The sequence below is a fragment of the Dioscorea cayenensis genome, chromosome 6, assembly GCF_009730915.1.
Source record: "Dioscorea cayenensis subsp. rotundata cultivar TDr96_F1 chromosome 6, TDr96_F1_v2_PseudoChromosome.rev07_lg8_w22 25.fasta, whole genome shotgun sequence".
In the NCBI taxonomy this organism is placed as follows: domain Eukaryota; kingdom Viridiplantae; phylum Streptophyta; class Magnoliopsida; order Dioscoreales; family Dioscoreaceae; genus Dioscorea; species Dioscorea cayenensis.
In genome coordinates this window covers 30697-49215 of record NC_052476.1, presented here as the reverse complement: position 1 = coordinate 49215, position 18519 = coordinate 30697, and the positions used below count along the sequence as shown (strand labels likewise).

The 18519-nt window shown below is 36.5% G+C and overlaps 1 protein-coding gene across 1 annotated transcript; it reads right to left on the bottom strand.

Annotated features, from left to right (window-relative positions):
• Positions 1-664: 664 nt before the first annotated feature.
• Positions 665-1450, bottom strand: LOC120263597 (protein SENSITIVITY TO RED LIGHT REDUCED 1-like). Its single transcript, XM_039271558.1, has one exon. The coding sequence runs from the start codon at positions 1448-1450 to the stop codon at positions 665-667; it is 786 nt and encodes a 261-aa protein (XP_039127492.1).
• Positions 1451-18519: the final 17069 nt, after the last annotated feature.

The window sequence follows — 18519 nt, the reverse complement described above, 5'->3', positions numbered from 1 at the left end:
AAATTCAAAATTATGAATACAACTAACCTTTGGTCTTTTATAAATAAAAAACCGTAAAAAAAATGTAAATATAAACCACAATATCATCAATCTTTTTCCTTTAAAAAAACAAAAGCTTCTTAGATAAATTGAAAGATGGTTCATAAATAAAATAAAATAAAATAATGAAAGATGTTTTATAAAAGTTAAGAATTTGCATTTTTTTTTTAAATTATAAATATTGGCAATTAGTTTAAAAAAATATAGAGATTATGAATATCAAACAATTGATCTATAACACTTTTTTCATAATGAAATTAAAAAAAAAAGTGTAAATCTAACAATATTATACATACACTCGTATATATACAAAACAAGTATCCAAATTAGTTTGTGCTTTTATTTTATTACATGTTATTTATTCACTTTTTAAAATAAATAAATAAATAAGTAGACTTTTATAAGCAGTGAGCACTTCGGGTGAAATGATGATCATGAAGTAAACAAGAAATTAAGTAATAGTTCATACCTCTCATCCTTATCCACCCACTTGAAACAAGTTTCAACACCTTCAAATAAAAGAAAAAATAATAAAAAAGTAAAATTAGAAAAATATGTAATGATAATAATAATATGGTATGAATGTATTTAATTAGTGGTGTATCATTGAAATTAAAGAAAAAAACTAAAATGCGGTTTTACTTGGTAACAAAATATCCATGTCCTGAATGCTCTTAAGCCGTTTAATATTGAACACTTGCCAGCACAAGTTTTGGAAAATTTCTTCAGGGTTGTAATCATGGGATTCACTTTCTGATGATGATGATGGTGATTTGTTTGTGATCTTGAACACTTTAGTGTGCTCCTTTATCCCCCAAATGTATCTCAGTCTGTCTATTATATATGATACTTTTTTCACTGTCATCTTAGGATAATGTCCTTCCTTGCAGGATACCATTGGATCTAAAATTTCAGACATGGATTTCAAGCTTCTTCCCAAGATCAACATCTTTTCCAGTCGTGATGGACACCAATTCATATGCAATAAATCTCCCAAAACTTCAGGTCTTGTGAAGGGAAGGAAGAAGACAGTAGGTTCATCAACAACAACCCATCTAAAACGACCATCAGTTACAAGAACAATATGACATCCATAGGCTTTGATGACTTTTTCTTCAGCAAGTGTCAGTGTAATATCATCACAACATATAGTGATTCGATCTTTTTGAATCTCCAACCCCATCACTTCCCTTAACAGAAGAGCAAGAGAGAGTTGGAACTTTGCAGCGTAATTAAATTGAATGCTGCCAAGTCCATATACAACCATAGGTCTTCCTTTGAAGTTTGAAACAATCTCAGGTTTTTCTTGAATCTGATTGATGAGATCAGCCAAGAATTTGGATGCTCGGACCTGTTCAAGAGCATAATCCATGTCTTTCATTAAAGCAGTATATTCTCCATCAACTTCCATGTTTAACGATAATGCACCTCTCAAAAGCTTTTAGTGTTATTATTTGCCTTGGATTAACAATATATATAGGCAATTAATTGGGTCTTTGTCTGTGAAAGAGTAGAACAAGGAGCTAGATCAAATTGGAGTCAGAGTCCCACTTTGAGCAAGAGTAGGATTTAATATTCATTCATGACATAATATTAATTATCCCTTATTGTAATCTAATATTCATTTTATTTACAAGTCAAACAACCACAAAGAGTAAAATTCTAGTCACTATAGGAGTAGGATTGGTGGAATAAAACTACTTAGTGATCATATGTGTCATAATCCAAATCTTTTTGAATCACTTGTTTCTTTTGCCTATTTCCTTTCCAAATCTCTTTGTCAATGGTCATGAAGATTACTGTCACATAATTTGGCACAATTAGGTTAACAGATAATTTTTGATCTGTGAAGTTCTATATGTTGGTTTGTGATTGAAGTGGTTTTGATATTGTTGATAGGAAGAAGACTATGGTGCTGGAGATTGACGAGTTTTCAGATTTTCAGATTGAAATGTGTTCAGAGGGTAAGTTCGTCATTTCAGGTATTCAAAAAGTCTGTTAAAACAGTTGGGTTTTGGCTGGAAAAGAATCAAAGGCTGAGATTGATTTGATCAAGGAAAAAGTGTAAGTCCCTAGGGCAGAAGTTAATTCAAGCATCAGGGTTGATTGTATGGTCCAGATCTGATTAATCAAAGAGATGTGTTTAAGTTCGAAGCAACTGCTGGAAAGCAAATATTAGATGAATAAAGTGAGCACGGCTGGGATTTAATCCATCGTCAAGTTTTGAGTGTTAGTTTCGAGACGCAGGATATGGCTTAAGAGGTTGAATGGATCCAGGCAGACGCGTGTTGTGGGTGACTCAGCTGGATTCGTTTCATTTTAGATACTAATGTTTGTATCATAATAAACCTCTTGTGTTTTTCAGAGATGTGTAATGTTGTTACTGTTTTCTGTCTGTTTTCATTTGAGATCTTTCAAGGTTGTATGAATTATCCTGAGTTATGAAAGTGCTAGCTCTTGATGTGAATAAGAAATTTGTCCTTTGTTTGATCCTTTATCTATATAGTAATTTTCACTATATGTTCCTTCTTTCAATTATAATCTTCTATCCATAGGAAAATTGATGCAACAACTGAATTGCCAAGTTGTCTTTACACCTGAATTGTGTATTTTACAGGCCTTCACTGAAGGGTCACTAGTTCTTGGTAAATATTGCAATGGATTATTTCTACTACAACTCTCATCAAGGAGAATTGCAATCTACTCAATCCTGCAATCCCGTGATTGACCATCTCAATTCACAGAATAGTTTTCTGTCTACGAGACATTTCTTTTCCAGGTTTAATTCAATTGTTTGTTCTAGTTCTGTTTGTGGCAACAGACTTGGACATCTTCCTTTTCTTAAATTGAAACAGATTTAACACTGGAATGATTCACGTTCAATAAGTTCTTGTGATATTTGTCCACAAGCTAGACAATATAATTGCCATTCCCTAAAAGTAAATTCATTTTCTTCTTTAGTTTTGATTGATTCACATTGACATGGGACCTTATCACACTCCACATGAGGGTTATAAATATTTCTCACAATTGTTGATGATTTCCAGTAGAGGCTATCTGGACTTTCTTACTCTCAAATAAGAGAGATTCTTTCACTTTAAAGAATTTAAGGTTAGATGTGACAATGCCTTGTGGAAGTAGTAGTCTAGAATTGAAGTCTACGAGGAAAAGAATTATTCTATCAAACTAGTTGTGTCATCCTCCCCAACGAATGGTGTGTTGTAGAAAGGAAACACAAGCATTTGTTAGAGACATCCACGAGGCACTGTTGTTTTCAGTCTAAGTTACCTATTAAATGCTGGGGAGAATGTGTGCTCACAGACTACATAATTAATAGGTTTTCCTTCCAAAAGTTCTACACAACAAGACACCTTTTGAAATACTTTTTGATAGAAAACCTGACTACCATCACTTGAGAGCCTTTGGTTGCCTTTGTTTTGTGACAAATTCAGAGAATTACAAGGACAAATTTCAGCCAGAGAGCACAATCTGCTGTTTTTACTGGTTATCCTTTTTGGTAAAAGGTTACAAAGGTTCTTATTCTTGACACTCTACAAATGGTTGCTTCAGAAATGTAATTTTTAATGAGTCAATCTTTCCTCTTTCATCATCATCAATATCTTCCATTTTCAACACATTATATTTCCCAACTTTATTCAGGATGATTTTGTTTCAAACAGGTCAACTTCTTTTCAAAAATCAGATCATACTAATATCACTTCTACTATCTCTTCACAAAATAATTCTAATTCTCTTTCTTTTTGATCAAAAATGCATCAGTAATTCCATTGCCTTCTCAGAAGGTCAAATAGACCTCACAATCTTTCTTCTTATCTAAATGATTACATTTGTAGCACTGAACACAATTCATCAGTTTGCAGCACATTGTTTTCACACTACTCTTAATTCATTTCCTTTACCTAAACATATTAGTTTTTCTTCTTTGAAACTTGAAAATCAACAAATTCTTGCACTACTGACTACTTCTTATGAGCCACAAACATTAGAAGAGGCTGTAATTTATTCAAAGCTTAATTCCTTGAAGATCAATTGCTGAACATGATTGTGAAGATTAATTACTTGAAGTTGTTGAAGTTTGATGTTAATCTTATAAAGGAGAGGAGCAGCTGAAGATAAGCATCACCAACTCAGTGACGTGTCATGCCAATGTGGATATTTCCAAGCTGTCAGTTTGTTATACCAGGTTGTCAATTTTATTATGACAGTTACGGCGAGTTATGATTGTTATTCAGACAGCATTATATAACTGTGAAAATTTGTATTCATATTTGATTTTTCCTTTTGAATAGAGATTTACATACAGCTTCTCCTCTCCATTATCTACTCTTTCTCTCTCTATTCTCAATCTCTCCATTGACAGAGCTTGAGATCCATTCCAACCTGCTGAGATTGCTATTGTTGTGAGGTAAAACAGAGGTTGGAGCTTGTTCTGTTCTTCAATCTTTGCAGACATGACAGTGAGTTGATCCTATCTTGAAGCTTTTCTTTCAATCTTTGACACAGGGATGTCATTGAGATGCATAATTATTTAACAAGTGTTTATAAAGAAGGAGATGCAAGGACGACTCTTCTTGTCATGGTTCAAAGCTATCAATCATGCCAAGCATGGTGTTGTGATACAACCCTTACCTCTCCAGCTGGAAGATAACCAACATGTTGAGCCGATATTAGAAGAGACAACCACCATGAAGCATCACAGGGAGGTTTCCACGGTAGAGGTGAACACCGATGAGAGGCGCGTTCAACGCATTCGTAAACCGCCAACTTGGATGCAGGATTTTTGTGACCACACAAGTGGCATCAAGACGTCCATAGATTGGAGTTGAGATATCATAGGTAATCATATCACAATAACGAGTTGTCAGTAACAATAATATTAGCTGGATTGATAAAATTAACAGCTGGGTTACTTATTAGGATAAGTTGAGTCTATTTATATGTCATTAGGGTCCCTTATGTTGAGGGTATAGAAAAGTCTTGGAGTCTATCTTGTCTTATGGAATAATATCTTTCTTTCTTTATCTTTTCTTCTTCTTCTTCTCCTTGCCTCTCCTTTGACATTGGTCTTAATCGAGGAGTAAGAATCCACTCAAAGCAGGGTTCCATTGGTGCGTCAGCAAAATCTGTTGACGTATCATGTTGACTGTTAGTGTGATTGAAGCTCTGAAGATGAAGAACTGAAAGCGTAAGGGGTTAGGCTGTGTTCTGTTTCTGTAGATGTGGTTGTGGATATGTTTGAGGGTTCAGATGAATTTGAATGTTAGGTAAATTCGTTATTGAGGAAGGAGGAGAGCTTATGGTGATTATGTTTGAAGATTAACGGTGAAGATCAGATCATCCAGAGAATCATGTTAGTTCGAGGCAGTGCAGGATAGACGGCAGAGATTTGATCATCCAAAGTATGGCTTTAGTTCGAGGCAACTTTAACTTAGTGGAGGTCTTAAGCGGTTAAAGTCGTTAGGAATCGACATGTGGAGTAGTGATTCAGCTTGTACCAGAAATCAGCAAAATAGGAAATTGATGGGACTCAGGTAAAAAATAAAAAAATGGATAATCATGGTTTTATTGAAATAAAAAACTGATGGGACTCAAGGTCATCAATTTTTTTTAAGTGGATAAACAAGATTTTTATTGAAGTTAAACAAGTTCACCATCGTTTTCATTAAATTTATTGCCAATACCCTTTTTTCTTTTATAATTGTTCTGTTTTAGTTAAGTGAATCAGTTGAATTGTTATTTAGAAAGGAATTCAAAAAGTAAAAGGAATTCAAACTATGGCACCTGGGTGCTGGAGGATGTTCTTGCAAACACTCCATTCCAAATTGATAAACTCATATATATATTATTGTGGATTTAGAGAGCAGAAGAATGGTTATGCTTAATCAAGAAGTTATGCTTGATCACTCTAATTAAACCTCCTCGAGATCAGCATGCAATTCGGATCTCTCTTCATCCCTTTTAATTCCACAATTGCCTCGAGATTCGATCACTCTTGATACACCCTTTTTGTTCAAACAGGGATGAATCTTTGATTAATGTTAAGCAACCTACCTATGTTGCTTCCCATGTGGATTTAATTAATTCAAATGATATTAACTCCAAGTTTATCACTGATCTTGATCCCTGATCTTGATCCCCCTTACGAAGGATCTAAGTCTCCTATTCAAACCAAGGACCGGAAATTACCAAACCGGGGCATTTACCTACTCATCTTCAACCCTTACCACCGCAATTCCAATTCACGATGGATATAATTGGGTTTTTCATTCATGGGGATGGACCCTTATACCAAGCATTAACTCGGGAAAAAAATTTTTACAATTTAGATCCTTCCCCACAGGATGACATCTCTGATGATCTTAACGATGCCGATCTTGTTGATTGGGAAGATGGAGACGAATACATTGATGATGAGATTGTTGAGTATGATCATTTACCTAATGATGTCAACAACTCTCATATGGAAACTGATATTCACCCACCTATTCAGATTGAAGATAACCCTGTTCCCCCTATCACTGATTATTCTAGAGATGATAAGGAAGAACTTTTCTCTGAAGATCACATTCATGTTCCTACTCAGGCAAATACCCAACAACCAGTTTCTTCTTCCTCATCTATCAATCAGAAGCAATTTCGCAGAAGTGAAAGAACCAAGAAACCCTCTGGCCGATGGAATGAAGAAGCAGGGTTTGTTCCTCATCCTCCCAGATCCACGAAGAAGAAAATTCCTGAGGACCCAAGAGAAGGTACTCATTCTTCTTTAAATTCTACAGTATTTTCCAATTGGTCAGATGCTCAATTTTTTAATTATAGCAATGCTTGTGGTGTTAATTTCTTGGGATCGCCAAACCATAAATTCAAATGCTTTGAGATGATTCGTAATCTAGAAAAGAACAGAGCAGACATATTCTCTAATACTTCAGGATCTCCTACGAGACCTGATAGACAGAACCTTACCATTTTTTCATGAAGATCTTAAGTTGGAATGTTAGAGGTCTTGGCAGACCCTCTAAACGCCACTTAGTTAAAGATTGTATTTTCTCCTCCCGCTAATGTTGTTTTACATTCAAGAATCAAATTATCCGATCTCCACAGTTCCACTTGGAGATCGATTGAGGCGATCAGCTTAGATACCTTTGACTTCCTCCCGGCCTTAGGCTCATTTGGAGGAATCAACATAACAGGGATAGCGCTCGATTTACGGCAAACTTATTTTTCAAAGGAAATTTCTCCATAGCGATTGAATTCTCTAATAAAGACTATAATGATACTTGGGCTTGTACCAACATTTATGGAGCCCACTTCTCGTTCTCTCAAGTCGATTTTTGGGATGAACTCCAGTACAATTAAAAACCTTCTCACTCACCCTTGGGTGATTTGCGGGGATTTCAATACCACTTTCAGCCTCGATGACAAAAACTCAGGAATCATTAATCCTAGAGATATTTCTGACTCCCTTTGTTTCCTGAACGATCTTAATCTCTTTGATCCACCTTTACATGGTCGCCGATTCACCTGGACAAATGGCCAATCGGACCCGATTTGGATTCGTCTTGATCGCTTCCTACTTTCACATGACTGGCCTAATCTTTTTCCTCGTTCTATCCAGTTTGCTTTACCTAGAATTGGATCAGACCATTCTCCTATTTGTCTTGATTTTGGGACACATGCCCCTCGCCCCAGAATTTTTAGGTTGGAAAAAGCGTGGTATACCAATGACCAACTTAATAACCTAATTAAAGACTGGTGGACCGAAACTAATTTCGATGGTTGCGGAGCCTTCATCATCTCCAAAAAAATTAGCCCTTATGAAAGCTAGACTTAGAAACTGGGCTAAGTTAAACTTTGGCGTGACTAATCTTCACAAGAAAAACCTTATCTCTGTTTTAGCCTCACTTGATTCCATAAGTGAACTTAGACCTCTTATAGAAGTTGAAACCACCCATCTCTCTCAGATTCGCCTTGAACTACACACTTTACAAAATCAAGAGAAAATTTATTGGAAGCAGAGATCTAGAATTACTTGGCTCAAGGAAGGAGACTCAAATACCAAATTCTTCCATAATATTGCTAATGGAAGACGTAACAAGAACTTCATACCCCGAATTCGTAATAATGGACATTGGGTGGAAGGGGATCGTGAAATTGGGAAGTTATTTTCCAAACACTTTCAACTTCTTTTGGGAACACCTTCCAATCAAAGATTCCTTCTTGATTGGCAAAGCCTTTTCAACTACAAGACGCATGTTGAACTTTCTTCCCTTGAACGACCGTTTACCTTGGATGAGATCAAAAATGCTGTTTTTGATCTAAACGCCGACAAAGCCCCCGGGCCAGATGGTTTCCCAATTTTCTTCTTTCAAAGTCATTGGACCTTACTACAAGATTCGGTTGTCAATCTTTGCCAAGACTTCTATGATGGCTCAATTAACCTTGAAAAGATTAATTGGGTTCATATAGCACTTATCGCAAAAAAGAAGGCCCCGACTGATGTATCTGACTTTCGACCTATTAGTCTAATCAATTCCACTTGCAAAATTATCTCCAAGATTCTTGCTACTAGACTAAGTTTGGTGATCAGCGACTTGGTCGATGAATCTCAATCTGGATTTATCAAAGGCAGATGTATCGCTGATAACATCATTGCGGCCCAAGAACTAATTTTCCATCTCCAAAAAAGGAAATCTCTTGGTTACGCTTTCAAAGTAGACTTCGCTAAGGCTTTTGACTCTTTAGGTGGGACTTTCTTCTTGAAATCCTTCTCTGCTAGAGGCTTCGATAACAAATGGTTATCGTGGATTCATACCATCCTAAAGAGCGCCAAGGCCCGGATCCTAATCAATGGCACCACCCATGGTTACATCACTGCAAAAAGGTCTCATACAAGGAGACCCGCTCTCCCCCTCCTTTTTCGCCTTAGTCGCTAGCGCTCTTAGTGCTATGTTCCACCACGCCCTCGGTTCCAAAAATCTTAATTGGAGTTCGGCTCTCTCAAGATGAGCAGATACATCATCTTCGATATCGCGGATGATCTTATCATCTTCTCCGTTGGTGGACATGAAGACCTTCACATCATCAAACTTATTCTTTACCTTTTTTTGAAGGTTCTTACGGGTTATCAATCAATTTTTTTCCAAAAAGTCGTTTATACTCAACAAATTTTTGGTTTCAACCAAACTTTTCATCTGCTGACAATTCTCAATTGCAATAGAAACTGCCTCCCTATTACCTACTTGGGAGTACCTCTTTCTGGTAGACGACCCAGGAGACAGGATTGGACAAAACTTATCTAGGCTATTCGAGCGAGACTCCCCGCCCTGGAAATCTACTTATCTCTCCCTTGGTGGTCGTCTAACCCTTATCAATTACGTCTTATCCACAATACACATTTCTTTGGATGGCGAGTCTTCAAACTACCTGCTTGGGTAATTAAGGAAATTGATAAGACTCGTAGGGACTTCCTTTTGAAAGGACCAGACTTGAACTCTAAAGGAGCTAGGCGGTCGCTTGGAATCGAATCAGTCGGCCTCGTCCCTTGGGAGGTTGGGGAATTCTCAATCTTCTTAGAATTCAACAAAAGCTCTCCTTGGAAAAATGGTGGTGGAAGTTTATTTCTAACCCTAACTTGTGTTGGGCTAAAATCATCGAGATCGATTACTCCATCAATTTACACGGAACTTTGTTTCACCACCTCCTAGAAACAAATCCTTTTTTTGGGCGGTGTCGACACTACCCTACTATCTTTTTAGATCATGTATTTCCAAAAGCGTTAGAAATGGCAAGGATACTCTTCTTTGGCATGATCGATGGACGGGGGGACAAGTACTTAAGGATCTCTTGTAATACCCTGAACCTTTGGATAATTACTGGAAAAATATATTTAGGGTATTACTACGAGTTGCGATGAGATTTTTTTCTACGAGTAATCTTGTTGAGAAACCCCAAGTGGAAAAGAATAAGGACCTAAGTGTAAAAACTTTTTAAAAGATTTTTGGGTTAAAGAATAAATGAAAAGGGTGGACATGAAATGTTTATGGAAACCGAGGGACTGAAAAGGTAAGATGGAAGGGATCTTTTTAAAATGTTGTGTTATAACACTGGGGACCGTTGGATAATTTGAAAGGACCTTTTCAGAATACTATTTCATAATTCAAGGACCATTTGGGAGTTTTTCAGGGACTGTTGTGTAAGAAATTATGTTTTCGAGGGGACTAAAAGTGAATTTCGGCTGAAGAGTTAATTGAGAGAAAAATCTAGACTTTTGATGATTGTTCATCTTCTTCTACCATCTTTGTGCTACTGATAACCGAGAAGGAAAATAAAATAAAAAAATGAAGAAATGAGGAGAAAAAAATGGGAGATTTGAGGTGGGGGATGGGAGATCGTAGGGAGGGAGGCTCCATGGGAGGGATGGTTTTAGTTGGTAAGAGACTTTTCTTGGTGTATTTTTGATGAATGAGTATATGTATGCATGTATATATGTGTATTTGATGGATATGATGAAGATAATGATGGATTTGAGTAGGGAAAAAAACATGTTTAATGGTTATAGATGATTGTTGCTTTCGATTTGTGTTGAAAAAAATCGTTGTATTTGTGATGAATATAAGCTTGAATGAAGGATGAGATTTTTCGGTTTTCTTGTAGCAATTACTTGTAGCACCCGAGATTAGGGTTTAGTTTAGTTAATTAAGTTGATGATTATGATGATTAAGATGTTAATGATGATGGTTAGATTGGAATTGGTTGAGTTAGCCAAAGTTGATTTGGTTGGATCAAACCAAGTTATAATTGATTTGGTTGAGTTGAATTGAATTGAATTGATTGAGTTGGGTTTGATTTGGTTGAGTTGGGTTTGATCAAATCAAGTTGAGTGTGGTTGGACTTGAATGGTTTGGTTGAATTGAATTAGTTGAAGTTGATTTGGGTTTGGTTTTGGATGTTGGGCTAAGGGTTTTGGGCTGAACCAAGTTGGTTCAATATATTTTGTATAAGAATTGAGTTGGTTCAAGGCTGGTTGGTTTTAATTAAACCTGGTTCAGTGAAATTGAGTTTGGTTCGAGTGAATTTGAGCTTGGTTCAGATGGAATTGAGGATGGTTCGAGGTTGGTCCGGGAATGGTGCAGTCAAAATTGAGTTGGCTTAAGTGCAATTGGAGACCAATTTGATTATCATGGTCGAGTTTGGACCGATTGGAGTGAGTGGGCCCAATAGAGTTGATTATTATTTTTGTATTTTTCTTTTGAGTTTAAATATGTTATTTATTTTTTTATTATATTATTACGTTAGGTGTTGTTCGGGTCTGGGAGGGAGTTCCGAGTCTAGCAAGGAACCCGAGGACACCGAAGTGAGTTGGTGAGTGGCTATTATTTTTAAATAATTGATTAATTATTATTATTTTGAAATAATTGTTTAATGGCTAGTATTTTGGAAAATAAATGTTTAAGTATTTCATTTTATCATGTTTGATTCCATATATAGTTGAAATATCACGTATATTTGTTTGCCATTGATGTTCATGATAACAGTATTGATACATTCGTTTTGTATAATTATACGTATTTGTGAATAGTAAAAATACATGTATATGTGATTTAATTATTCAATTCTTGTATTTATCTTTGATGGGTATATATGCTTTGATTTGGAGTGATTTGCGAAACCATGAGCATATTAAAGATGTTTTTATCGGCGTTGTTAGTAGAATTGGTTTTCATTCTCGGTATAGGAATGGTATCGTGAATCTGAGCTTTCATGGCATTATCGCATTGTTATACTTTTTGGCATTGGCTTTGTGGAAAAATAATGGTTATTTCCAGTGATGTGAATACTTGTCCCGGAAAAGGATCCCCGTGTTATGATTTATCTGGATGGTATTATTCATTTGTATTTACTTGATGGTTTTGATGGTGACGGGCTAAGGCCCGACTCATCGATGAGTGGGTCCCCAGACGGGCCGACCTTTAGAGGTGGCGTGGTGGACACAGGGTGTTGATTACTACGAGGGCCGGTTCGGGTGGGAGTGTAGAGCCACGGCTGGATATTCATCGGGATGGCCAGGGTCAGCGGCCGGTGAACCCGATGGGTCAGCGTTAGGGGACGTGAGTTCCTTGACGGCTCTGAACCTAGCCGCTGCCACGGCGAGGGTTTAGAGAGTTTTCTAGACCATGTTATCTTTGGGTGAGTGTTGGGTATTGCTTTTATTTTTGAATTTGAGATTTATGTTATTTTTTTGAATTGTGATGAGGCGATCTCTCACAAAATTTGTGTTTTTCGAGAAAATCAAATTGATGTTGATCTATGTTGAATTTATGTTTCAAAAGTTCTTTAAAAATGTATTTTTTTCTAGAATTCTGGTATTTTGGAAAAGTTGGAAAATTATTTGAGAAGTTTGGTTTTTATATACTTTATATATACTGTATTTAAGTATTTGAAATTATTAAGCCACTCTGAGCCAATGAATGTCTTTGTCAGGCTGCGGGAGGCGGGGACCCTAGATTGCTCGATCGAGTATAGAGCTAGTCGGGGGTTGAGTCCGAGAGCTGCAGTGGGTTCCCCCTTTCTTTACTTCTTGTCATTGGTGTTGTGATCTTGTAGCGGTTGTACCCGTAAATTTGAGTTATTGTATTCATGATATTTATGTATTTGAACCTGTAGTTGGTGTAAAGTTATAAATTGTGATTTGTAGAGTCCGATTTTGTTTAAAAGCAGAGTGTCGACTTCCGGTTAAAAAGGAATTTTTAAGCGATGGGTGCCACATTTACCTCCGTAGAAGGGGTGGGTGTGACATCTTTTTAGTATCGGAGCTGTAGGGTTGAGATATCCCCTGGTTGGTAGAGATCACGGGTTGTGATCTGAGCCTAAGTTTAGAAGTCATGTCTAGACTTAGAGGGTTTAGTAGTGATTAGACATAAAGTTAAGGGCCCGAGTAGAAGTATTTAGAGTCTTCGATCGGGTTAAAACCCTAAGTTGCATATTGGGATTGAGGATCGATAGTAGGTTCGACATTTTGAGACAAAGAGTCGAGTAGTCTTATCTGTGATCAGGATCATGGGTTCAGATATTTGTCGGAATTGTTTTTATCCAAAATGAGTTGACTTGAAGATGCCAAAGAAATGTGTTTGCCATGTTGTTTGTTGACTGATATATAGTGATTTGCAGTGTGATTATTTACTATTAAGTATATTTGTAGCAGAGAAAGCGGATCTTGGAACCCGATAGAATGAAATTCGATGATATCAGTTGATGCGATGCTAAGAAATTTTGAGGACGAAATTTTCTTAAAGGGGAAGGATTGTAATACCCTGAACCTTTGGATAATTACTGGAAAAATATATTTAGGGTATTACTACAGTTGCAGTAAGATTTTTCTACAGAGTAATCTTGTTGAGAAACCCCAAGTGGAAAGAATAAGGACCTAAGTGTAAAACTTTTTAAAAGATTTTGGGTTAAAGAATAAATGAAAAGGGTGGACATGAAATGTTTATGGAAACCGAGGACTGAAAGGTAAGATGGAAGGGATCTTTTTAAAATGTTGTGTTATAACCTGGGGACCGTTGGATAATTTGAAAGGACCTTTTCAGAATACTATTTCATAATTCAAGGACCATTTGGGAGTTTTTCAGGGACTGTTGTGTAAGAAATTATGTTTTCAGGGACTAAAAGTGAATTTCGGCTGAAGAGTTAATTGAGAGAAAAATCTAGACTTTTGATGATTGTTCATCTTCTTCTCCATCTTTGTGCTACAGTAACCCGAGAAGGAAAATAAAATAAAAATGAAGAAATGAGGAGAAAAATGGGAGATTTGAGGTGGGGGATGGGAGATCGCCGGAGGGAGCTCGCCGGAGGGATGGTTTTAGTTGGTAAGAGCTTTTCTTGGTGTATTTTTGATGAATGAGTATATGTATGCATGTATATATGTGTATTTGATGGATATGATGAAGATAATGATGGATTTGAGTAGGAAAAACATGTTTAATGGTTATAGATGATTGTTACTTCGATTTGTGTTGAAAAATCATTTGTATTTGTGATGAATATAAACTTGAATGAAGGATGAGATTTTCGGTTTCTCTAGCATGATTCATCGTAGCACCGAGATTAGGGTTTAGTTTAGTTAATTAAGTTGATGATTATGATGATTAAGATGTTAATGATGATGGTTAGATTGGAATTGGTTGAGTTAGCCAGAGTTGATTTGGTTGGATCAAACCAAGTTATAATTGATTTAGTTGAGTTGAATTGAATTGAATTGATTGAGTTGGGTTTGATTTGGTTGAGTTGGGTTTGATCAAATCGAGTTGAGTGTAGTTGGACTTGAATGGTTTGGTTGAATTGAATTAGTTGAAGTTGATTTGGGTTTTGGTTTTGGATGTTGGGCTAAGGGTTTTGGGCTGAACCAAGTTGGTTCAATATATTTTTGTATAAGAATTGAGTTGGTTCAAGGCTGGTTGGTTTAATTAAACCCTGGTTCAGTGAAATTGAGTTTGGTTCAGTGAATTTGAGCTTGGTTCGATTGGAATTGAGGATGGTTCGGGTTGGTCCCGGAATGGTCTCAGTCCAAATTGAGTTGAGCTTAAGTGCAATTGGAGACCAATTTGATTATGCAAGGTCGGGTTTGGGACCGATTGAAAGTGAGTGGGCTCAATAGAGAGTTGATTATTATTTTTGTATTTTCTTTTGAGTTTAAATATGTTATTTATTTTTTTATTATATTATTCATAGGGTGTTGTTCGGGTCTCTGGGAGGGAGTTCCAGTGTCAGTGAAGGAACCCAGGACACCGAGTGAGTTGGTAGTGGCTATTATTTTTAAATAATTGATTAATTATTATTATTTTTGAAATAATTGTTTAATGGCTAGTATTTTGGAAATAAATGTTTAAGTATTTCATTTTTATCATGTTTGATTCCATATATAGTTGAAATATACGTATATTTTGTTTGCCATTGATGTTCATGATAACCGTATTGATACATTCGCTTTTGTATAATTATACGTATTTGTGAATAGTAAAAAAATACATGTATATGTGATTTAATTATTCAATTCATGTATTTATTTTTGATGGGTATATATGCTTTGATTTGGAGTGATTTGCAAAACCATGTGAGCATATTAAAAATGTTTTATCGAGCATTGTTAGTAGAATTGGTTTTCATTCCCGGTATAGGAATGGTATCGTGGATCCGGGCTTTTACTTGGCGTTATGCATTGTTATACTTTTGGCGTTGGCTTTGTGGAAAAATAATGGTTATTTCCGTGATGTGAATACTTGTCACGGAAAAAGGATCCCGTGTTATGATTTATCTGAGATGGTATTATTGTCAGTATTTACTTGATGGTTTTTGATGGTGACGGGCTAAGGCCCCGACTCACTCGATGAGTGGGTCCCCACGGGCCGACCCTTTAGAGGTGGCGTGGTGGACCCGGGTGTTGATTACTACGAGGGGCCGCTGGTGGGAGTGTAGAGCCACGATCGGATATTCATCGAGTGGCCGGTCAGCCGACCGGTGAGCCGATGGAGTCAACGTTAAGGGACGTGAGTTCCTTGACGGCTCTGAACCTAGCCGTGCCACGGCGAGGGTTTAGAGAGTTTTCTAGACCATGTTATCTAGGGTGAGTGTTGGGTATTGCTTTATTTTTGAATTTGAGATTTATGTTATTTTTGAATCGTGATGAGGCGGGTCTCTCACAAAATTTGTGTTTTCTGAGAAAATCAAATTGATGTTGATCTATGTTGAATTTATGTTTCAAAAGTTCTTTAAAAATGTATTTTTTCTAGAATTCTGGTATTTTGGAAAAGTTGGAAAATTATTTGAGAAGTTTGGTTTTTATATACTTTATATATACTGTATTTAAGTATTTGAAATTATTAAGCCACTACCGACCAACCCGAATGTCTTTGTCGAGCTGCAGGAGCAGGACCCTAGATTGCCTGATCGAGTATAGAGCTAGTCGGGGGTTGAGTCCAGACTCGCAGTGGGTTCCCCTCTTTACTTCTTGTCATTGGTGTTGTGATCTCAGTAGCGGTTGTACAAGTAAATTTGAGTTATTAGTATTCATGATATTTATGTATTTGAACCCTGTAGTTGGTGTAAAGTTATAAATTGTGATTTAGTAGGTCTGATTTTGTTTAAAAAAGCAGTGTCGACTTCCGAGTTAAAAAGGAATTTTAACTGATGGGTGCCACATTTACCTCGGTAGAAGGGGTGGGTGTGACATCTCTGGCCAACACTATTCAATGACTGTTCCCAACCATGGATTTCCCTTAGACAATTCTCGCTCCTTAACAACTCTGCTGAAAGTTTTTTTCATTCCGCAACACGAGATGATTTGTCTACTATCTTAAACTTAATTCCAGATTGTTCTCATGATCAGGATAATTCCATTACTTGGACCTTGGAAAAGAATGGTATTTTCACTGTTAAATCATTCTATAATTTTTTAATTGATGGTGGAATGCGCAGTCCACTGTATTCTAATTTTTGGAAAACTCATTGTCCAAGTAAAATTACTCTTTTTTGCTGGCTTGTTTGGGATAATAAAATTCACACACTCACTAATCTCTTTAAGAAGGGATGTAACCCAAACGCCACAGATACTTGCACTCTTTGCCACAAGGATTCTGAAACTGTGGATCATCTCTTTTTAGATTGTGACTATTCTTCCCGATTTTGGTCCTACTTCTCCAACATTCTTGATCTTCAATCTCTACCTCCCACAGTTTCAAGCATCTGGACCTTATGGTTACCTTCATTACATTCAACCATTAGATTGTTGTGGGACTTACTCTCTAGAGCAACTATCTGGAATATTTGGCTGGAACGGAACAACCGCATCTTTCAAAACACTGCATTACATTTTTCTAAAGTATTATTCAAAATCATTAATATGTTGCTTGCTTGGTTTTCTACAGCTTCTTTACCCCACTAGCAAACGCTGAATGAAGCCTCCAAGAAGATAAAGCGCTCCCTCGACTTCCTGAGCGCACGGACCGCAGATAACACTTGTTTCTTTGCCTATTTCTTTCCAAATCTTTTTGCCCTAATGGTCATGAAATTACTCGTCACATAATTTGGCACAATTAGGTTAATGATAATTTTTTTGATCCGTGAAGTTCTATATGTTAGTTTGTGATTGAAGTGGTTTGATATTGTTGATAGGAAGAGAGACTATGGTGCTTTGGAGATTGACTGAGATTTCAGATTTTTCGATTGAAATGTGTTCGAGAGGGTAAGTTCGCTCATTTCAAGTATTCAAAAGTCCGTTAAAACAGTTGGAGTTTTGGTGGAAAAGAATCAAAGGCTGAGATTGATTTGATCAAGGAAAAAGTGTAAGTCCCTAGGCGAAGTTAATTCAAGCATCGGGGTTGATTGTATGGTCCGGATCCGATCTATCAAAGAGATGTGTTTAAGTTCGAGGCAACTCAGTAAGCAAATATTAGATGAATAAGTGAACGGGTCGGGATTTAATCATCATCAAGTTTTTGGTGTTAGTTCGAGGCAGGATGGCTTAAGAGGTTGAATGGATCCAGTCGGAGCACGCGTGTTGTGGGTGACTAAGCTGATTCGTTTCATTTTTGGGTACTAATGTTTATATGTAATAAATATCTTGTGTTTTTCAGAGATGTGTAATGTTGTTACTGTTTTTCGTTTTCTGCTTTTTCATTGAGATTTTTCAAGGTTGTATGAATTATCCCGAGTTATGGAGAGTGTTTTAGCTCTTGATGTGAATAAGAAAGTTGTCCTTTGTTTGATCCTTTATCTATATAGTAATTTTCATTATATGTTCCTTCTTTCAATTATAATCTTCTATCCATAGGAAAAATTGATGCAACAACTGAATTGCCAAGTTGTCTTTACACCTGAATTGTGTATTTTTACGGGGCCCCTTCACTGAAGAGGTCACTAGTTCTTGGTAAAATCTTTCAATGGATTATTTCTACTACAATCTCATCAAGGAGAATTGCAATCCACTCAATCCTACAATCACGTGATTGACACATCGTCAATTCACGAGAATAGTTTTTCTGCTCTACGACATTTCTTTTCCGCTTTATAATTCAATTGTTTGTTCTAGTTCTGCTTTTTGTGGCACAAATGACTTGGACATCTTCCTTTTCTTAAATTGAAACAGCTTTTCTTTTACTGAATTCTGGGAATGATTCATGTTCAATTAGTTCTTGTGATATTTGTCCACAAGCTAGACAATATAAATTGCCATTCCCTAAAAGTCAAATTCATTCTTCTTCAGTTTTTGAAGTGATCCACATTGACACTTGGGGATCTTAGCACACTCCCACACACGAGGGTTATAAATATTTTTCTCACAATTGTTGATGATTTTCAGTAGAGCTACCTGGACTTTTCTTACTCTCAACTAAGTGAGATGCATCTTTCACTTTAAAGAATTTTTTTCAATTTTTGTTAAGTGGATAAACAAGATTTTTTTATTGA